Here is a 22,282-nt window from a genome sequence, read left to right as displayed (position 1 = left end):
ATGGGGACCGAACCCACAACCTTCGCATTTCGCGTGCGATGCTCTGCCAATTGAGCTACCGCGGCACCGTTTCCCCACCCACTTACTCTCATAAAAATGAAATTTTCCCATCACGTGCGCCGTCATAGCAGGCTGTCACGTCCTTAAGAATTATTTAAAGTTCGTATCTCAAAAGAATAGTTAATCTCACATCTATGCAGAGAAACAGAGGGCACGCTGACGCAAGATTTTCCATGCGACTGGATAGAAAATGCTGCGCAAATCTTGCGTGGGCCTTCTGTATATCTACCTAATATTCTGCATTTTACAAAGGTAGGTTCGGAACTGCATTTTTTGCAGTAATGGTGAGGTAAATGACTAGGCACAGGCCGTTTCAATGAGTACGCACGCTCTCTCTCGTCTGGTTATTCAAACATCGGCCTGTTTGGCTTACGTAACAGCGTCTGCACTATAGGGGAATCATATAAGCAGATAACCTGCGCAGTGAACGAAAGCCGTTGTGCGTTTTTTCTCACAGATTACTCTTTTTGCGCCTTCCTTGTTGACTATGAGGCACAGCACTGAGAGAATGTCCCTTGCGCTGAACAAAATGCGTACGACTATTTTACCTGTTTTTCGATCTTTACGAGACCTCATAGACATATGGTATGACGGCTGTGGTGGATGATTTTCATCCAGCGGCGTGGGGTATGCATTGGTTCCAGTATCGCTCCAGTTCGTAGCAGCGTTTTAATAGCCCGTTTTGGTCTCATGGGTGCCCTGCTTTAAAGCGGCGTTACTAATGTTTTTGGCATTGTAGACGATTTCCTTGCACTTCACAGACCCGACCAAAGGGGCGAGTTTTTGCGTGCAAAATAATTTTTATACATCTTTAAATCGGTAATGAAAGCTTTGCTACTAACAATAGAGCATCCCCCGACAATAATAGACCTCAAGATATCGTTTGAAATTGCTCCCGTATGTTGGATAGACAATCCCCGCTCGGAGAAAAGTGCTCTCTCCTTCATTTCTCCGCACTGAAAAATTAATAAAGAAGTACTGCTCTCCTCCGCCTCAGAGCAGCAAGCGCTGCTTGATTGGCCAAGCAGGCCGACGATTGAATGACCGGCGGAGAGAGCACGCGTACTCACTGAAAAGGTCTGTACCCAGCCCATTTAGCCCAATACTGCAATGAATGCGGCTGTGAACTTATCTTTGAGAAATGCACAATGATAGGAAGATATACAGAACAAAGAGTACGCGAGATTTCCCAAGCGTTTTGTATCCAGTCGCATAAAAACTGCTGCGTCATCGTGCCCTCTGTATCTCTACATAGATATAAGATAAACAATTTCTACAAAACACGACGACCCGCTATGAAGACGCGTGGGATGTGATGATTTAATTCGTGTCCTGGCCGCATATATCGTGTTTTCATTGGTCTTCCGCGCTGAGCATGTGTTTTTTAGTTCAGCACCTTATCTGCTATCCTCAATTTATCCCGTCCAAGCGCTGTTTGTTCCCGTCCTGATGATGTACCAACCAGCCCAGACCAGCACACTCTTTCTACGTAACATGGGGCGCTATAACGCAAAGCTAGTACAAACTTTTCTGTTCTAATTCTGCAATCAGCCCTCCGCAATTGGCCAACAAATTTTCGGGCCACTCGCTCCTTCACCTGGCTGTCACCCAACGTCACGAAAGCCGCGAAAACGTCTCATCTACTATGATATGTGCACACTCATTCTGTATGATTTAACCAAACGAAAAAAAAAGAAACACAAATATTTTTCATTGGAAGCCTTCGTCGCCATTTGCCCTCTGCTATTGGTCAAATGTTCTCGCGCTGCGCCCACTTGGGCTTTCTGACACTCGACGTCAAAAAACCGCGAAAACTCACCGCGTCAAATTAAAGTGTATGCGTTAAAACCGCATTATTATACCCCACAAAACTGATTTTTTCTTCTGAACAGCCGGGCACTGCCACGTTCCGAAAGGCATAAAGATGGCTGCGCGCCTATCGCACTGGCACCGGCAGCTTGGAGCTTCCGGAAGCATGGATTTATTTGCGTACAGTAAACATTTTTGGGTGGCAGTATAACGTTATCTAGCCTTTCCGGATTGTATATGAAATCGCTCTGCCAAATGTTCTTTGCTGAAGGTCTGTTTAGCGGCATCTTTAATCTTCCGTTGCACGCCACAGTGATTTTAGGCCAGCCACCGTAAGCTAAGGAGAATCGCAGACGCCGGCCTCCTCGTCCGGTTATATCCTTTCACTGCACTGGCCCCAGTGAAACTCTCTCCCCTTGAGAGGGCTCCTCGCCTCGTGTCAGCCAATTAAGAAAAAATGCTCAATGCAGGCAATGCTTGTTGCTTTGAAAGCGAAATAAAGTGATCTACTATAAAGAAGGAACGCGTTTTATTGAGCTTTTCTAATAACGCTGCCCGATGCTTGTTTCGGTGGTTACGTAAGTTTGTCGAGACGAAAGTGGAATAAAATCAGGTTGGAATAGTTCTACGTTATAGGGCACTAACTATAGGTTTGGTGGTTCTAAAGGATGCATCTTGTTGCACGTGGCATAGCTCATATTAGTATACACGAGGAACAATCAAAATCTTATTTACACCCTATAGAAATAGCAACTAGGTATTGTGCTACATGGTTGCACCTTTCACTGTAGCCATGTTTCCCTAAATGCAACAGTAGCTTATGGCATTTCTTATTGCACGTGTCAATACACATAAACAAAATGTCACTGCCAAAAGAGCCGTAAAGGGGGGACCCTGCGCCTGACAACCTTTTTTTTCTTTGTTGAATTTGATGAAACTTGTTGAGTTTATGTATTTCAATGTGCTAGCTTTAAATATACATCCAGTTTTTTTACAGAGTAAATAACTCTCCAGACATTGATGGAATTCAGCTTTATTGCATATCTTCCCTGGAGGTGAGCTATCTAGCAAACTATACGTGGCATAATATATATCGACATACGAAAATGATGCGGAACTAACAAAGTGCACATAAGCAAGTATGGTGCTCTAAGCCAATTTTATATCAAATGAGACTATTGCAAATTCCAGTGAGACAAATCTATATAACTGCAAAAAAATAAACATTTTTTTATTTGCTAATAAGCGCGACAACGTTATTTCATTTATTTGCACTTTACTGAGGACCTTAGTGTTGGAGATATGAACTACAGTCTTATGGGCATCGTTAAGGAGTGTGCAATAGAAGTCGATGGCAACTCCGTTAGACGGGATGCCAGTAAGCTATCGCAAGAGACGAAAGATCTGATCAAGAACCGCCAATGTATGAAAGGCTCTAACCCTACAGCTAGAATAGAACTGGCAGAACTTTCCAAGGTTATCAAAATCCGTAAGACAGCCGACATAATAATATGGATAGAATTGAACATGCTCTCAGGAACGGAGGAAGCCTAAAAGCAGTGCAGAAGAAACTAGGAATACGCGAGAATGATGTGTATGCTTAAAAGACAAAGCCATTACTAATATGGATGAGATATTTCAAGTGGCTGAGGAGTTCTATAGAGATTTATACAGTACCAGTGGCACCCACGACGATTGTGGAAGCGAGAATAGTCTAGATGAATTTGAAATCTGACAAATAACGCCATAAGAAGTAAAGGAAGCCTTGGGAACTATGCAAAGGGGGAAGGCAGCTGGGGAGGATCAGGTAACAACAGATTTGTTTAAGGATGGTGGGCAGATTGTTCTAGAAAAACTGGCCACCCTGCATACGCAAAACCTCACGACTTCGAGCGTACCGTAATCTTGGAAGAACGCTAACATAATCCTAATCCATAAGAAAGGGAACGCCAAAGACTTGAAAAATTATAGACCGATCAGCTTATTGTCCGTTGTCTACAAAGTATTTACTAAGGTAATCGCAAATAGAATCAGGAACACCTTAGACTTCTGTCAACCAAAGGCCCAGGCAGGTTTCCGAAAAGGCTACTCCACAATAGACCATATTCACACTATCAATCAGGTGATAGAGAAATGTGCGGAATATAACCAACCCTTATATATAGCTTTCATTGATTATGAGAAAGCCTTTGATTCAGTCGAAACCTCAGCAGTAATGGAGGCATTATGGAATCATGGTGAAGACGAGCCGTATGTAAAAATACTGAAAGATATCTATAGCAGCTTCACAGCCACCGTAGTCCTCCATAAAGAAAGCAACAAAATTACAATAAAGAAAGGCGCCAGGCAGGGAGCTACGATATCTCCAATGCTATTCATAGCGTGTTTACATGAGGTATTCAGAGACCTGGATTGGGAAGAACTGGGGATAAGAGGTAATGGAGAATAGCTTAGTAATTTGCGATTCCCTGATGATATTGCCTTGCTTAGTAACTCAGGGACCAATTGCAATGCATGCTCACTGACCTGGAGAGGTGAAGCAGGAGGGTGGGTCCAAAAATTAATCTGCAGAAAACTAGAGTAATGTTTAACAGGCTCGGAAGAGAACAGCAGCTTACGAAAGGTAGTGAGGCGCTGGAAGTGGCAAGGGAATACATCTACTTAGGAGGGGTAGCGACCGCGGATCCGGATTATGACACTGAAATAATCAGAAGAATAAGAATGGGCTGGGGTGCGTTTGGCAGGCATTCTCAGATGATGAACAGCAGGTTGTCATTATCCCTCAAGAAAAAAGTGTATAACAGCTGTGTCTTACCAGTACTCACGTACGGGGCAGAAACCTGGAGGCTTACGAAAAGGGTTCTGCTTAAATTCAGGACGACGCAAAGAGCTATGGAAATAAGAATGATGGGTGTAACGTTAAGGGATAAGAAAAGAGCAGAATGGGTTAGGGAAGAAAACGCGATCTAATTACGTCTTAGTTGAAATGAAGATAAATAAATGGACGTGGGCGGGACATGTAATGAGGAGGAAAGATAACCGATGGTCATTAAGGATTACGGACTGAATTCCAAGGGAAGGGAAGCGTAGCAGGGGGCGCGAGAAAGTTAGGTGGGCGGATGAAATTAAGAAGTTTGCAGGGACAACATGGCCACGATTAGTACATGACCGGGGTAGTTGGAGAAGTATGGGAGAGGCGTTTTCCCTGCAGTGGGCGTAACAAAGCTGATGATGATGATGATGATGATGATGATGATGATGATGATTACTGGTAAATATGGCTTCGTGCGAAGTATAGCAAAGCTCACCAGCCATTGCCTGGAAAACTTGCACTGGTGGCTGCTCACGGAACGGTTGGCCTGTGACTGAATGCTTGGTGAGCGTTGGCTGTTCTGGTTCTCCAGGCGTGTGATCCTCCGGTATGGTTGCGAGAGTGCTGCAAGGCGCGTCCGTTGAGATGGTAAGGCTCCTAAGTGAAACGGAGAATTCTTCCTCGTGCACTAAAATGTTAGGATAGCTTTTCCAAACATAAAATTTATGACGCACTTTAACAGACCGCAACCAATAATAATTTAGGGAAATCTTGCTTTCACGTTGTTTCTTTCTTCATGAAATTGTAGCGGTGATCATTCTCGCGCATCTACTTTCCTATCTGTATTGAAATCGCCAGGAGTCACGCGCCACGCGAGTATTGGTCGACAGTATGAAATTTTATTGATGAATTTTATTTATGCTTTCTTTTAATTATGCTAATTGCCCATTAAAGTCTACTATGAGGAAGGGGCAAGAATCTAAACACCATATTATGAACAAGTGCAAACAAACCAGACGAATAAGCAAACGCGCGTATAATATGCAAACTAAAACATAAATAATCAGCGTCAAAACGAATAACAATTATGTTGCCGAGAACCATTGTACACTGTATGGCAAACTGAGAAGCAATTATGAGTGTGGAAGGCCGTGAGCTTGGCATAACGCCGAAAAAAGGACAGAAATGAGGCTATGGCGATTCCAGGAACATTAGAGTGCTGATAAGAAAAAAAACTACATTGCCATCGATGCAATGCGTACATTTGACGGGGAGAACACGTCATTGCCTTTGCGCGAGTAGAAAATACGTCTCTATAATGTGGTGTAGATGCGGTAACTTCGACCCAGGAGGGAGGTCTGCGTCCATACAGTGTACTATCGTGTCACTACATGAAATGACATTAGATGCTGCGGACACGAAGTCCCACTATAACATCGTTTGATGAGTGCCCGAATAGAGAACTTCAATCTCAATATGGTAGTTAATGCCATCGTTGAGTACAAGGGCGGTGCACTAACTGGCTGGCTAAACTGAACCTCAATTAACGCCAGTCTGGAGGGCACCGGTGTATCACATTTGGACTTTCCAACTTGCCATGGTTGCTTAGTGGCTATGGTGTTGGGTTGCTTAGCGAGAGGTCGCGGGATCGAATCCCGGCCACGGGGGCCGGATTTCGATGGGGGCGAAATGTGAAAACACCCGTGTACTTAGATTTCGGTGCACGTTAAGAAACCCAGGTGGTCCAAAATTCCCGAGTCCCCCACTATGGTGTGCCTCATAATCAGAAAGTTCGTTTGGCACGTAAAACCCTATAATTTAGTTTGTAAGTTTTCGCAGATGCCATCAATACCTAGACAGCGTCTGTAATTTTTAGGCATGCATAGACACAAACCACTAAACATTCAGGAGAGATATGTTGAGATGGATCAGTTTATCCTGCTGCAAATCTCCGTGAATTCTTGAGCGGTTGTCGAGGCCACGAGAGATGGTGCGCAGGCATGCGGTGCCAAGTCAAAGGGGAACGTTGAGCTGAGTGAGGGCGATACGGTGGTTTCAAACCTGAAATTGATGTCTCTTTCATGATGACGATTTTGGCAGCAGCGGTGGCACTCCGTGCATGTCGATAATTCTTCTTCTGCTTTCAGCTTTGGCTCTTCCAAGGTTTTAGCTGGTAAACGTTGTGGACATTGCTGCCGTATTGTCGAACTAACGTCCTTTCATCTTGTGCCGAAGTAGCTGCTCAAGTTGCTACGTGGGTGTACAAGTCTGCATCCTGCAGTGCTGTTCCCCGGCTCGGTCGCACAACTTCCTTTTGCTACGTCTGCGAGTGGGCGTTGGCTGAACCATCGGCAGAGAAACGAAATTCACCGGCGATTTTGATGCTGTTTAATGCGCATTTTGATCGCAGTTTTTCAGGTTTTTGAATCCCACCGGTAGCGTCGCTTATTGTTCAGAAAGAAAGCGCACACATCGGAACGCGTGTCTCGCGTGGAGTGCATTCTGTATCGGCGAAGTAGAACATGCGATGTGGGTCCGAAGCACGCGCCAGTGCTTTGTTTCTATATATGATAAGGGTGGATGCGCTGGCCCAACGCTCGCCGCATGCCTTAGTAACCACGTCATCAGCGCACTACTGCTCACACTACTATGGCGCCATCTCATGTTCTTTTGCGGTACTCCGCTTTCGCCCTTACCCTTTCGCAATATTGTCCCCCTCCACTTTCCGCCTCATGTTTCACTGTCGCCTCTTCCACTTTCATGCTCGAGCTCTTTTCGCTATATTCTTCTTCCGTCCCCCGCCTTCGCTCTTTCATCCCACGGCGTGCTCGTTCAGTCGGTTACGCCGAGGGACGCCGAAGCTCAATGAAGGAACAGGGGCCTCCTAAGGGCTGCGCTCTAAAACGCGAAGTGACTTAGCAGCGGCGCCACTCCAAGCACAATTCTGCCTATTCCAGGTTAGTGGCTGCTCTTTTTAGTTTGCGAATACTGCATGTAAGAGCTGATTCTACCATTGACATGAGAAGCATTCCTGTGCTTTAATGAATGCGTTACAGGTCCGCTGCTTGGGTAATGTCTGATCATGCGAAGCGGCTATAAGTGAGCAGGACGGGCGAGTTAGATGCTCAGAAGGTACCCTTCTCTATCATTTTGGACAATGCGTTTCGGTGACACAAAAATCTTATAAACGGAAAAATGAAGTCCCAAAGAAAGCGTGGCGGTGCCATACAGGCAGGAGGAGCGGACCATGTCAAAATAGCAGCAGTGAAAGCATGTTTGAGTGAAATCAAAACTTTTCAAGCTTGATAGCTTGCTTGCCCTAAAGGATAAAGTGGAAAGCATGGACCCCGCTGTACAATATATGTCACGGAAGTTTTATGAGTTGAAAACACTATAAATTGACAAGACGTTGAAATCAAAAATGTAAAGAACAAAGTTTGTGAATTGGAGCAGAATGGTGATAACCATATAGTGCGTACTCAACTGTAACATGACTTTTATGACCTTGAATTTATATGTAGGTGGATAAACCAAGAAGTTCATGGGGCTACAAAGCTTTAAGGTTAAGCTTTTATTCTTTTGTTGAGTACCGCTGCCGACAAATTGGAAGCCCCACACATTACTCCAAATTATGTAGCCTCTGTTCACAGGCTGGTTCAAAGCGAGAAAATAATGCTGGGGTAATAGTCCAGTTTACTGGGCAACAAATCAGAGATACTTGTTTGAAAAAGAAATGCAGGCTAAGAAATCACCGCCCCTTCAAGTTCCTGAATATGGTAAACAGCACAACTGTGTTAGAGTTACACCGAGTGTTACACCAGGGAAGTCAAACTTCTGAAACAGTCTCTCTCGGACTCTTCATTCCGACGGCGCCGATTTGTTTCCGCGTCTCAGGCACGCAGCTCGGGGCCGGCCTCTCGGCGCTGCCGGTGTGCGAACTGAATAGGCTCGTCGCCTGTGACGACGAGCCCAGACAGCTGTCGCTGACACTGGGGGTAGGAAGCTTCTTTCTCAGGAACGGTCTTCCCATAGTTGTAGCTTGAATTGGAACTGCTAATCCGTATATTGGGCGCAAGGCCCTCCACTAAAGATGCGGGCGCTGCAGCAGTTTTGACAATTGGTTGGATTGGTCTGACGATTGACGTAACTGCTGGCAGTTCTTGCTTACACAAGTCCCAGCAGCCGCGGGCTCCTAGTATCGCGTTTCAATCGCTGGGCACTGTTCGTTGGTAGCAAAAGGCCAGGATAACATTTGTTTGTTTCGCAGCATTGTGTATTTAACTTTTAATTCTCGATAAATTCTATGCCGATCTGGTTCAATCGCCGAAAATACACCTTGTGACAACGCTCAGACAGCAGTATCATTCTCACAGGGGGAAAGGTGTCACTCCAACCACTTTCTCCCTGTTGAGTTTTTCTTTTCCTCTCCCGCTAGGTCACGTGGCCCCTTTTTTAGTCAAGTCCGACAACGATGGCACTAGGTCCGCATAAACAGCTTCGGTGTAAAACTAGTGAGCCACGCTGGTTTGTTCCCGAGAACTTCCCTAGATCGGATCATCAACTTCTTTGATCTCCTAAAACTTGGACTAGGAACCGGGGCTGACGCTTTGTTTCGCATTCTAAAGAAAAAAATTTGTTTCGTAAAACAGACGGTACTAATGTAATCCAAATCAACTGTTGATGGTCCTGGCCGGTTGTAGGGTAAGCTTTAAGCAAGGAATTGGTTCACATAGAAAACCATGGCTACTCACTACTATTGTCTAGACTGAGTGTATAATATTGTATTCAACTTCTCTCCCACCTTGTTAAAAGCATCTCATCGAAACGCACGATACGGTAAAAATAAAGTATTTTGTTTACAAGAATTATTTATTGGAATTTCGTTTCATTATTTTCATTATGATATTAACGAAAAGATGGAGTACTTATAAAAAAGATGTGTTGAGTCTACCGCAGTATATAACATATATAACACACTATCTGAATCGCACAAGTAGTCATGGAGCTGGGGTTGTATTATTTCTGTTCAATAATACACATTGTAAATTGCTTGACCAATACTATGTCATTACACCCGATGTTGAGATGCTCACCTTGTTGGCTAAACAGACAGTGCATTCTATACGCTACCACTCACATTCAGGAAATATTGCTAAGTTATGTGAATTGTTTGATAATAACGTTCTTGCGTTTGCTGCTGAGAATGAATGTGTTAATTGCTGCTAAACATTTTAATGTCGATATATATGGTAGTTCTAAAGGAACCAAGTATTTCAGCACAGTTAATACCTCCAAGTTTTTTTAATGTAATCACTCAACCAACTTGAATTACTACTTAACGTGAACTATACTAACAGTGAATCTAATACGTATTTGAGTTATTCACTAATAATTTGTCTTGAAAGGCAAACAAACAGAGACACCAAAGAAAACATAGGGTACATTGCTTGTACTTACTAGTTTCATTAAAGAAATTATGTACTGGCAATGAAACTGCATGAAAAATTGTCTGTGGTTTAGCTCTGGTTAACCCTAGTTGAAGTGCGAAAGCAAGAGCTGCACGGTTTCTGGCGTCTCTTGAGCGCATCGTCTCTTCCTCGCTTCGTTCTGTCGTTGTTGCGCCTCTTTCGCGCTCTCCATAACTAAATACACCGAGGCGGAGCGCATATATATATATATATATATATATATATATATATATATATATATATTTTATTTATTTACATTACCCCTAAGGGCCCTGACATGAGGGTATTACATAGGGGGGGGGGGGTACAAAGATGAAATATACACAAGAAATAAAACTACATAAAATAAACTACACACAAGGAACATAAAATATATAGATATTAACAAGGGGTAAATGCACTTAGTCATGAAAACACAAGAACATTTTACATATGTTAATATGTGCATATAGGCATAAGTAATATCTAATCTGCTACCACTAACCGTTTTCATGCAACAAAGTTTGGAAAGATGGTAGGCTAACTTCAGTAGCTATGTGTGATGGTAGGTTATTCCATTCTATTATTGTGCGAGGAATAAAAGATTTTGCGTAGAGCGACGAGCGGCACATTATGCGTTTTACTTTGTTAGCGTGGTCACGGCGCGGGAAAACTGCAGGGGGTGGTGAAAAGAAGTCTTCGTGAAGCGTGGAATGGTGATAAAGCTTATGAAATAAGGTTAGGCGAGCAAACTGGCGTCGACGTGATAGTGATTCCAACTCGGCACGTTGTTTTAACGATGTGACGCTGGTGAAGCGTGAATAATCGGAAAAGATGAAGCGAACAGCACGGTTTTGCAAAGATTCAATGTTGTTGATTATGTATGCTTCATCGGGATCCCATATGGCAGAAGCATATTCAATTTTTGGGCGGATCAGCGTGATATAAGCAAGTTTTTTTAAGTGAGAAGGTGCGTGCTTGAGGTTACGTTTAAGAAGACCGAGTGCTCGGTTAGCTGATGCTAAGACGGTGTTAATATGGTAATGCCAAGTTAAGTCAGACTGAAGATGAAGGCCAAGATACTTGTAAGTTGGCGCAAGTTCTACTCTAGCATTATTGAGAAAGTAGGTGGTAGGAAGTCGAGTGGAATGGTTGGTAAATGACATTAGCTTGGTTTTAGATGTATTTAAAGACATTAACCACGAAGAGCACCAAGCGGTCACATCATCAAGATCAGTTTGTAAGGAAAGTCGGTCAGCGTCATTACTAATATTACGATATATAACACAATCATCTGCGAATAATCTAATTCGAGATGAGACACATTTGGGTAGATCATTAATGAAAATTAAGAAAAGTAGGGGACCGAGGACGCTGCCCTGGGGGACTCCAGATGTTAAAGGAACAGAAGAAGAGTTACAGCCATTAGCACAGGTAAACTGTTGTCTGTCGGAGAGAAAATCTTTAATCCATGCAAGAACGTTTGGGTGAAGGTTTAAGTGTGTTAATTTGATTAGAAGCCTGTGATGAGGAACGCGATCAAAAGCTTTAGAGAAGTCAAGAAACACTGCGTCAACTTGGAATCCTTCGTTAAATGCGGAAAATATATCGTTAGTAAATCCGGCGAGCTGAGTGTCGCATGAATAACCCCTGCGAAAACCGTGCTGGTACTTGAAGATGATATCATGGTCTTCTAGGTAGTTGATGACTTGTGTGTGTATGACGTGCTCGAGAAGTTTACATATGTTGCTAGTTAATGAGATAGGACGATAGTTAAGTGGGACAGAGCGATCACCTGATTTAAATATTGGTATTACTTTAGCTATTCGCCAGTCATGAGGAATAATGCCAGATGATAATGATTGTGAAAACATGGCTGATAACACTTGAAAAATGTTTAAAGAAGCGTTTTTAAGTACCTTGTTATTGAAACCAAGATGATCAGAGCTAGTAGTAGTTTTGAGGTTATTCAACAGGGCAAGAATACCCGAATCACTGATGACAATTTCTGGCATGGAAATGTTAGGCAATGGCTCTAATATAGGCGAAGAAGTTATATCTTCATTTGTGAATACTGATGAAAATGAATCGTTTAGAAGCTGCGAACACTCAGTTTCAGTGACTGGTTGTCCGTCAGCATTAATTAGTACTATATCAGGATAGGAACTCGGATTGATAATGCGCCAGAATCTATGAGAATTATTGGTTAACATAGTAGACAGGTCGTGAGTGAAGAAATTACGACGGGTTGTTTTAAGTAGGGACTGATACTCTTTATCACAATTTTTGTACTTGTTCCATGATGACAGGAGACGTGTGGTCATTGCTTGGCGGTACAAACGTTTTTTCTTATTATTAAGACGACGAAGACGATGTGTGAACCAAGGTGAATTTTTATGATGTCGGATGGTGATGATTGGTACATACTTATCAACAAGGTGAGTCAAGGTGGTTTTGAATGCCAGCCAGTTTGATTCGATTGAGCGTGATGAATACTGAGCCAGGAAGCTTTCAGAGAAGGTGTTTAGTTCCGAGTTAATCATCTCAAAATTCACGCGATTGTAGCAATGAATTTGCTTAATGGTAGTTTTCTTTTCAGTAAATGGATGCGTGATGCAACCAGTGATAATGTCGTGATCGGATAAACCATTTAAATGTAGTATATCAGAAAGAACGTCCGGGTTATTTGTTAGGACAAGATCAAGGATATTAGCCGTGGTAGCGGAGCGACGGGTAGGACTAGTAATAAGTTGAGCAAAAGAAAAATCCAAGCAGGAATGAAGAAAGGTGTGGGCTTCTTTATCACTGGAATTAACACAGAGAGTGGACCATTCAATGCTTGGAAAATTAAAATCGCCAAATACGAGGAAAATAGAGTTAGGAAAACGCACATGTAAGTCGCTGAGTATTCTATGGAATTCACCCGAGAATCCATCAGACATATCGGGTGGCCGGTAGAAAGCACCAATAATAACATCAGTAACTCCGAATTTACACCATATCAATACACATTCGAGGAAAGTATCAACAGCGAGGGGAACAGCAGATAATTGTTTCTTTGTGGCTATAAGGACACCTCCTCCTTTTCTATTTATTCTGTCACACCGGAAAAAGGAAAATTCAGATTCACTCAGAAGAATGTAATCATCCGGAACGGTATCGTCCAGCCAAGTTTCAGTCAATACTAGAAGTGAAACGCACGTAGAATCTATTAGCGAAGAAAGGGCGACAGTTTTGGAAAGAACACTTCTGATGTTTGTGAACAGGAAATGTGTATTATTCTTTAAATTATGACACACATTGGGCAAGAATGACGTAGATTCTGTAGATGACTTATCAGCCGGCACGTGTCATACTGTGGTGGGATGACGAACTGGCACAGCACGGTTACCCGCGACATCCCACACATAGGTGTCATTATTGATGTGCAGCTTGTCGAATGTTAGGCGCACACGGTCACCTTGCTTTTTAATTGATCGAGAGAACTGCAGAAGTTGCCGGCGTTTGTCACGAACGGCTTGGGAATAGTCGCGTCCTATGCTGAAACCTGTGTCCCTCAGCTTGCTGCCTTTACTTAAAATAACCTCAAGTTCTTTATCGTTGAAGAACTTAGCTATAATGGGGCGTTTTTTCACAGTTGAAAAACGGCCCACACGGTGTGCCCTAGCAATGGAATTTACAGTGACACCAAGCTTATCACGGCAGAACTCATGCACAAGTCGCTCTGAACTTTCCCAGCTTTCGGATTCGTTAGTATCGGTAACACCATAAAACAAAACATTTGATCTACGCGACTGGTTTTCTAGGTTATCGATTTTGTTAATGATGCTAGAAAAACCACTATCGAGAGATGTTGAGGCATGAACAGATGGAGCAGATTCTAATTTGTTTTCCAGTTCCTGCACACGTTTGGTTAAGCTTTCGAGGTCTGTTTTGAGTTCTGCGTGCATATTTAGAACTTTCATTATTGATTCGAGAAGACTTGCGTTGCTGGCTTCAAGACGCTTTACAGCCTCGGCCACACCATCTAACTTCTCTTCTTGAGCCTTTGTCATAGGTCCGGGGTTTTCCTCAACATCCCCACTCAAAAGCAACAGTCGCAAAACATAAACAAGAGCAGTGCAAGACCGTTTGAAATGGTTGGGTGGCCACGACACCGCCAGAAGACAAACATTATTGCTACGGTAACAGCGAGTTTGATAGTAACAGACCTGTAGGAAAGCAGTTGGTGAGCTTCGAACCATTGTGGCAGTGTCGTGGCCCGAAGCTTCGTCGAAATGGGCGCGCTTTTGAGGAGGCGCTGTAGATATTGCCGTCCCATGTTGCCCGACGAGCAGCATGAAATTGTCCAGGATCGGCGGCGGGTGATGCAGCAGACTTGATAAGTCGCGGCAGATTGGCGGGTTGTCCATGCAGTCCACCGTACTCATGCGCTGTTTGTCGGCACGGGTATCAGACGGCTGTACTGCAGGCAGCGACAGCAACTGTCCCAGGACAGGCAGCAGCAGCATCTGTAGGAAAGCAGTTGGTGAGCTTCGAACCATTGTGGCAGTGTCGTGGCCCGAAGCTTCGTCGAAATGGGCGCGCTTTTGAGGAGGCGCTGTAGATATTGCCGTCCCATGTTGCCCGACGAGCAGCATGAAATTGTCCAGGATCGGCGGCGGGTGATGCAGCAGACTTGATAAGTCGCGGCAGATTGGCGGGTTGTCCATGCAGTCCACCGTACTCATGCGCTGTTTGTCGGCACGGGTATCAGACGGCTGTACTGCAGGCAGCGACAGCAACTGTCCCAGGACAGGCAGCAGCAGCATCTGTATGAAAGCAGTTGGTGAGCTTCGAACCATTGTGGCATATATATATATATATTACCCCCCCCCCCCGCGAGGCGAAACCTCCTCTCCCTCTGCTCCAGCGGAGCACATCTGGTGGAGCGAGCGGCGACGGCAGCGGCGTAAAACCCCTCAATTTTTCAAAAGTAGCGCCATTCTTAGATCTTTCCGCCACCCTGCTCACCCTGGCGCTTCCTCCTCCACGTCTCTTGTCTCCCCAGCCTCCTCCGCTCCCCCATTGGCCAATCTGTGTCACGTGGAAGCAGGCGCCGCGCTTTTGTATGTTTTGTTCTTTCCAGAGTGGAGCAGGCACCGCGCTTTTGTATATTTTTTCTTTCCATCGCGCTCCGACCTCCATTGTTGGGCCTGCGCGACGAAGGTACGGCAGGTGGACTGACGGAATGCGTTAGCGTAATAGAATGTTAGGGCCGAAAACTTAATTGCGATGCCGTGCTGTTGCACCTTCGGTTGCCGCAACAGACACAGCGAGGGCAAAAAGCTTTTTGCTTTGCCATCCGGCGGGCGCAACGCAAAAAGAAAAATGTGGATTCACAGGATCGGGCGGGTTGACTTCGAGGAAATGGCAAAGAACGCATGGCTTCGTGAAGTAAGTGCCACGGCTTCTCGCAACGTATTCGTTTGAGCCTAGTTGACACCTTCCGCTTCGAAAAAGTGTATGTGTTCATGCTCTGCGTGGTTTTTAGCGCGTTGAAGTTGACTTTATTTACGAATGTGCTCTTTTTTTTTCGTGTAGTTTCGTCTTGCGGTGAAAGTGCACGCATCTGCAGCTGGCCTTTCACATAGAAGCGACTTTATACTGGGTGTGTTTTGAGCTCCACCAGAAGTTAGCACATTCTCGATGCTTTTGGAAGGCTCACTATGACTTACGGATGCAGTCTTTTAGCTTCGAATGTACGCCCGCATGTATTGATTTGGTTTGTGGTGATTACCGTTTTTAACGTCCCGAAGCGACTAAAGCTCTGATGAAGGTCGTAGTGCATGGCTCCGGATAACGTTGTCTAGGTCGCCAGGGGATGTTTAACGTGCACTTTGATCGTAGAGTCGTACGTGGGCCGGTAATTTCTTCGTTGGTGTTTCACAATTCTCGCGCGGGCGCGCTAGCGCTGCTTTAGAAGTTGGCGCCTCAGCGCGATTGTATTTCTTCAATATATTTTAACGTGTCATTATTTCGTACTATTGACGGCGCCTCCAGGGCACCAAAGCTGCATCGGGAGCACCAAAGCTAGAACCAGGGCTGGATGGGGCTCGCCGGAGCCTGTGCATGTCAAGGGAGTATATCATAGGCGATGCGGACAGCCGCTTTTTGTATGCGAACATTCCCTGCGCCACCTGCTTTATTGTAATGTCACGTGCTCTTCAGAGGCCTCCGTTAGCCGTTACGCGTGCCCTCCTGGAGCAGTACTTGTAAAAAAAAAACAACAATCTATCGTCACGGTTACCAAAGCGCCCCGCAATGAAAAACGCGGCCCTGTTGCCAGGCATCGCTGACCGCAGACAGTCGGAATCTCTCACGCGCCGGCCGAACAAAAGTATCCTGCAGGTACGTAAATGAACCTATGAAACCACGTACACATACTTTCACGCTGTGAAAATCTGAAACTTTCGTAATTACGCGCGTGTTTGAGCACACCGCTTGCTTGCGTCGTGTTTCAGCAACACGAACTCTCAACGTGCGCGCATTTTACGCCTTAAATACGCCTTGAATAATAGTCCTTTTCTCTATTTCTTCCACAATTCCAACACGACATTTTTAAGGCCAGTTACCGACTGACGAAGTAACATCTGTATTGAAAAAACTGCTCCGCAGGGCTCGGACAATCTTTTCCGCGGATTTCTTCCCGTAGCGTGTTAACCGTCGTCTGCTATGGCAGGCCTACCACCGGCGGCGCCACCGTCGAGGCCGCGCCGAGCGGAGGAGGAGGGAAGTGAATGGCGCTACTTTGGGAGATTAAGGGCTTTACAGCGGCGTCGACGGCGGCGCCATCTGTTGGAGCGCGGCTGCGGCGTTGCAAGGCAACGGCGGCTCAAGTTCGTTGCTCGGCCACGGCCACGGCATATCGCATACGGCATACGGCTGCCTGCGTGCGGCGTACGGCGCGACGAGCCGAAGTAGCTCGCTGGCTGCCGCAGTTTTCATTTTAAAAACAAGTTGTCGCAGGTGGGGAACGATCCCAGCTCTTCGCATTACGCGGCGCGCCAGCCGCTCCTCACATCACCTGTGCACCGGCGGCGCTCCTTCGTTCCCGATTGGAGGGGTTGAAAGAAGAATAAAACGTCATAGTCTACCCACCAATCACAGTGTCTCGTTCCATCCTGTGAGCGTGAGCCCTCGCGCAACGGTGTGAGAGGGAGAGACGACGAACTGTGGGCTGTTGGGCTGAGAAGGGCGCGTGCACTTAGGCAAGTGGGCAGCGCCCTGGCGACTTAATCAGCGCTTTGGTCTTGATATGAGCAGGGCGCGCGCAGTTCGCTCTGTGGAAGAACACTAAGAGCCACAACGAGAGCAAAAGCGCGAGTGAAAGCGAAAGCGACGAGAAGCCGCTGCCGCCTTACGCGAAGCGGCCGACTATTCTCGATCATCAAGTGTGCGCCGTGCAGACGGAAGATGGGACCCTCGTCACGACGGTCTACGTCCATCCGGCTACGCCCAAACGAGACACTGAGGCCTTTCTAATAGACGCCTTTGTTTGGATCGCATTCGCCGCAGACAAGTCGATCGTCATAGCAGGAGATGTGAACGTCGACCTAGCGCAACCCGACGGCAAGTGGATTGTATGTTTTCTGTTGGAACGGTTTGGAATTGAATGCTACACGGACGTCAGTGTGCCGACCACGTGTCACTGGTCGTGTACAGATTTAACATTTGACAAGAACGTGCATAGCATAGCAGTAGAACCGATCGCGGTGTACCACAGCGACCATAAAGCTATGGTCACTGTGATAACGAATGAGACCAAATAAAGACGATAACGACCGAAGAGTTACAATCATGTGTCTTTATTCATTCAATATAGGAATAACCATAAATAGCATTATAGTTGTGGAAATAGTCATCACAATATAGCTTCGTTAGTTATTCTTCACAGAGTGGAAGGGCACTAAAAGTTTTCTTATCTACATGTGCCGCGTTATCACCATGAACTACTGCGGACCCGACTTAACACGTTACTACATCGCGCTAATTTTTATACTCCGCCATTAAACTTGTTCACTGATGGTAAACGACTATCTTTAATTTAGCAACATTTATACCAGTAGCCCGTGATTTACCTGACGTACTTGATTACTTTCCTTTCACGTTCACGTTGACTAAAATATATTTCTAGTACTTCCAACGCCGCGAAAAGTAGCATATGTTACCATAATTTGAAAACAATCTCTAGCTGTGACATTTACGGAATCCAGATAAGACTTGCTAATTGTCGTCGCATTGTACTGGTGGGGAAAAGTAACGCAGCTCAAAACTTTGAGTTGCAAATTTAATTCCGTATTGGGCAAAATTGTGTCCAGCAACACAAGTAGCATCTAAGCAGAGCTATAAGAGTCAGGAAAGTCGGCGATGATCGAAAATATTATCTGCGGATCGAGCTTGTCGGCTTTTATGCATGATTCGTCCACGGTTCCTGCGTATCGCTTGTGCCCGCGATCCTGCGAGAAAGTGTTACACAATTCATGTCCCGCGTGCAACCTGATTAAGCTTGGTACGGCGAGAACATACATACAAGATAGAATAAATGATAACATTCGACTAGGTTCCATATAATGACGGGGCGTCTTCCACTGAGTCATAACGCGAAGTTGTTAGCGGGTGAAATCCAGTCCCCGGGAAAAGGACAAATAAGTACACCCGTCAATATGTAGCTGATATGTTTGCTCCAGTTCTCATGGATATTTTTGTAATTTCAATAACAAATTGAATTTTCCGAGAAATAAAAAGAAACAAGCACGAATATTTTTTCATAAAGAAGACATCGAAAAGATATATCAAATTACATATTCTGTTACCATTACCATTAAATTACCATTCTGTTAATATTTTCCAAAAATATCGAAAAAAATTGCACACGCGGGTTTTCTATTTTACAGCTAGCACAAAATACACGTCCTCTGCATGAATTTACGAGAAATAAGTCAGCAAAGTAAAATTTATTGTCTATTCAGATAATGCCAGAACATTTCTTTTTCTGGAACAGATGTTACGGAGTATTACCGCGTAATGAAGGAATGCAATCACTACAGCGTTATACAGAAGTACGTGTTGCTAGGCTCGTCGCTTCCTATTGCTGAGTACGATGATAAAAATTATCGCTTTGGCTCAAACAAGGATAGACGGAAGGGAACAACGGGAGCGCCAACTTCTGATTGTTTATTCTATATTGTACAACATGCAATATATACACGCAAGTGAATGCGTAACATACAGAACAGCTTCAATAGCGCAACACCCTCATCACAGCCGGCTATCAAAAAACCTTCGTTCTGCATGCAAAAGTTGAAATTATGTGTCGTCAATACAAGACGGACCTCGCTCTTTAATATGAAACGCCGTTAACAATTCACGTGCCATGGTGTCCCTGCTTTTTCCAAGAGTCCGTGTCTTGTCCAGTCCTGGCTCACGCGGATATGTATTGCAGTGCTTAGGCATATGTGCTCCGTCTTTACCTTTCAGTAACAGTTCATGTTCCCGCGCACGCTCATTTACGTAGCGCCCAGTTTGGCCGTCATATGTCTTACCACAAGACAGCGGAAACTCATAGATGACTCAAGTAGCACGCTTTCTGTACGGCTTGGCATTTATTTTACAACCACGCTTCTTGCTCCCATCAGAAAATATGCGTGGACACATCTGGGCGAGCTTGCGTGGTGCAGAGAATACAACTGGCACCCCATGTCTGTCTGCAACCTTATTGAGGTGCATATAAGGTAAGGCCTCACCGTCTTCTGCGCTTGCTGAGCGCGGCTCCTGGGTTCGTCGCTCTTAAATTTCTGTAGGAGCGGCTCGGCAACAGCAGCAATGAGTGCGCAGGGAAACCCAGCAAAAACAATCGAACCAACTGATTCTTAAAGCATGCCTGCATTACGTCAGGGCTGTTGTGCCCGTACAACCAGCCAGGATTCCGAATCTACACGATTCAGAATTTATTCTGCGAACGCTCTCTGGACAAACCCGGGGTTGCGCCGAAAGGCACAGCGCCCTAACTCTAACTCTCCCTTGACAAGTCAAGATACTGAGCCGCCAGGCAGCGGCATCCTGAGGAGAAGCATCGGCGAGCGACATGCCCAAACGTGCAAAAAAGTGCTAGACAGTCCGGCTCCGTATTTCCTTTCCCCTGGAGGTCACCGCGCGCTGCAAACTTAAAGCGGGTGGCCAGCGCTGTCGCTGGTTGGACCTCTCGGACGACCGTCGAGTGCTGGCTTTGTATTGGGCAGTTTGAGTGACAATCGTTTCTCTGGGCTTTATAAGCCCCGACGCCGCCGCCGGGAGAACCACATCCACCGAACCACCGTGAGCCGAGTGCCGCTCTCGAGTGGAGCGAGATGTGTCACGCGTTGGTGTCTCGCCGGACGTCGCCGTGCGGGAACAGTCGCGTTTGCTGTGAGCTCTCGGCCCCCGTGCCGATCCGATCTTGTCCTGTATGATGACCTGTATACAGTGTATAAAGTCCCCTTTGTTATTCTCACCGACACCTGACTCGGAGTCTTCGCTACCAACACTCTGTCACGAAACGGGTGACGAGCGCTACGGGACCACCTCAAAGTGGTAACAGTGGATGTCAGCTACGGCATTGACCGGCATCGGCTACTTCGGCGCGGTGAGTGACTGAAGTTTACCTCAAACACCAGACTTTCTCTGACACAGGTTATAGTAGCTTAGGGAAGGATTTGGTGTTGCATTATGTTAACCTTGAGTGTTTCAAGCCTAGTGAGAGTGTTTTGAAAACCAGGGGATGCTGAGGGGGTAAACAGGGCAGTCTGCGAAATACTTGCGGATGTCTTACTAGTAGCATTATAGTAGCGTACGGCAGGTATATTCAAAAAGGGTAAACAACAGGAGGACAGCGTGAACGATGGAGAAGTACAAGGCCAAGGAACTTCTCCAAATTTGTGAGGAATTGGGCATTGAGTTGGGCTCAACCAAAAGAAAGAATGCGATCCTTGAGGTCATGGGGACTGGGGACGTAACGGCTGAGGAAGCCGAAGAGTCCTGGGCGGATATCAATGAACGTCGGGAGCGGCAGGCAGAAAAGGAACGTCGCGAGGAGGAAAAGGAGGAAAGGAGAGAAAAGTAACGTCGCGAGGAAAGGAGGGTGAAGGAGCGTCGTGAGCACGAGCTGAAAATGAAAGAGTTGGGGACCCGAAATAGCTCGCCGGCGCTGTTGCGTTTCGCCTGCGACACGCGGTTTTGCCGGCGCGACTGCGGCGGGGCGGCAGACATTTTGGCCCGTTCGGCGTCGCCGCAACGCTCCCCGCCAGGTGTTTCCAGGCGTTTCCAGGCATGTTCCGATGCCACGTGTCTTCATGTGCGTGTGTGAGTGTATGTGCCATTGTGCCCAAACCAGGCGGTGCGACAGCAGGGATCACCCTCTCATTCCAGTCATTGTGCCCGAACCAGGCGGTGCGACAGCAGGGATCACCCTCTCATTCCAGTCATTGTGCCCGACCGGCAGCGCTACGACAGTGTGCGTCACCATTAGCCCATTGTACATTCACGTGCTCGTCTATTGAGGGGTTCCTTCCTGCCCTCAACTGCGAGAGTATAAAAACAGCTGCCCCCGGACGCCAAAAGGAGGGCTCCGATTTCTTCTGTTGAGTAAAGTGCTCTCCCGTCTCTCTACTTCGGTCAACCTGACCGCCAACTCTTTGCGATGTTAAAATAAACAAGTTGTTTTGTTGTTACCAGTCGACTCATGCTTTGCCGGGACCTTCGGATGCTTCCAGTTGTACCCCAGGCCGCCAGGCCAACATACCCTTGGGGCTTGCGACCCAGGTACAGCCACGGGCGTCAGCGCCGAGTTCCCAACAACCGATGCCATCGGTGGGACCCAAACAACTGGTTGGCAGCGGTGGGATCGCCTCCGACTACAAACAACTGTCTGCCAGCGGTGAGATCGCGACAACGGAGGCCAGCAGCAAAGAGATGAAGTTGACTGTATGCTGAGCAGCTCAACAACGATCCGGGAGCAGTGCAACGAGCCCTGTGTGATGACTGGTTGCCTGCAGCGGAACGACAGCGCTGGACTCTGGGCTGCGAGGTTTGGTGAGTGCGGGACTTTCTTCTTCTGAGCTTTGCCAGGCTTTTGTTA

The 22,282-nt window shown here is 46.0% G+C and overlaps 1 protein-coding gene across 1 annotated transcript in view; it reads right to left on the bottom strand.

Moving 5' to 3' along the window:
* Nucleotides 1-4,816: 4,816 nt before the first annotated feature.
* The window catches only part of LOC142575024 (uncharacterized), a 248,964-nt gene continuing 231,498 nt past the window's right edge, over nt 4,817-22,282 (bottom strand). The window contains exons 7-8 of the mRNA XM_075683996.1: nt 5,178-5,305; nt 4,817-4,845 (exon numbers count right to left, since the gene is read on the bottom strand). Coding sequence (XP_075540111.1) covers nt 4,817-4,845; nt 5,178-5,305 — 157 coding nt within the window. The remainder of the gene's footprint in view (nt 4,846-5,177; nt 5,306-22,282) is intronic.

The sequence above is a fragment of the Dermacentor variabilis genome, chromosome 3, assembly GCF_050947875.1.
Source record: "Dermacentor variabilis isolate Ectoservices chromosome 3, ASM5094787v1, whole genome shotgun sequence".
Taxonomy (NCBI): domain Eukaryota; kingdom Metazoa; phylum Arthropoda; class Arachnida; order Ixodida; family Ixodidae; genus Dermacentor; species Dermacentor variabilis.
Note: the sequence above shows the minus strand (reverse complement) of the source record. Positions and strands in the feature narration are given on the sequence as shown.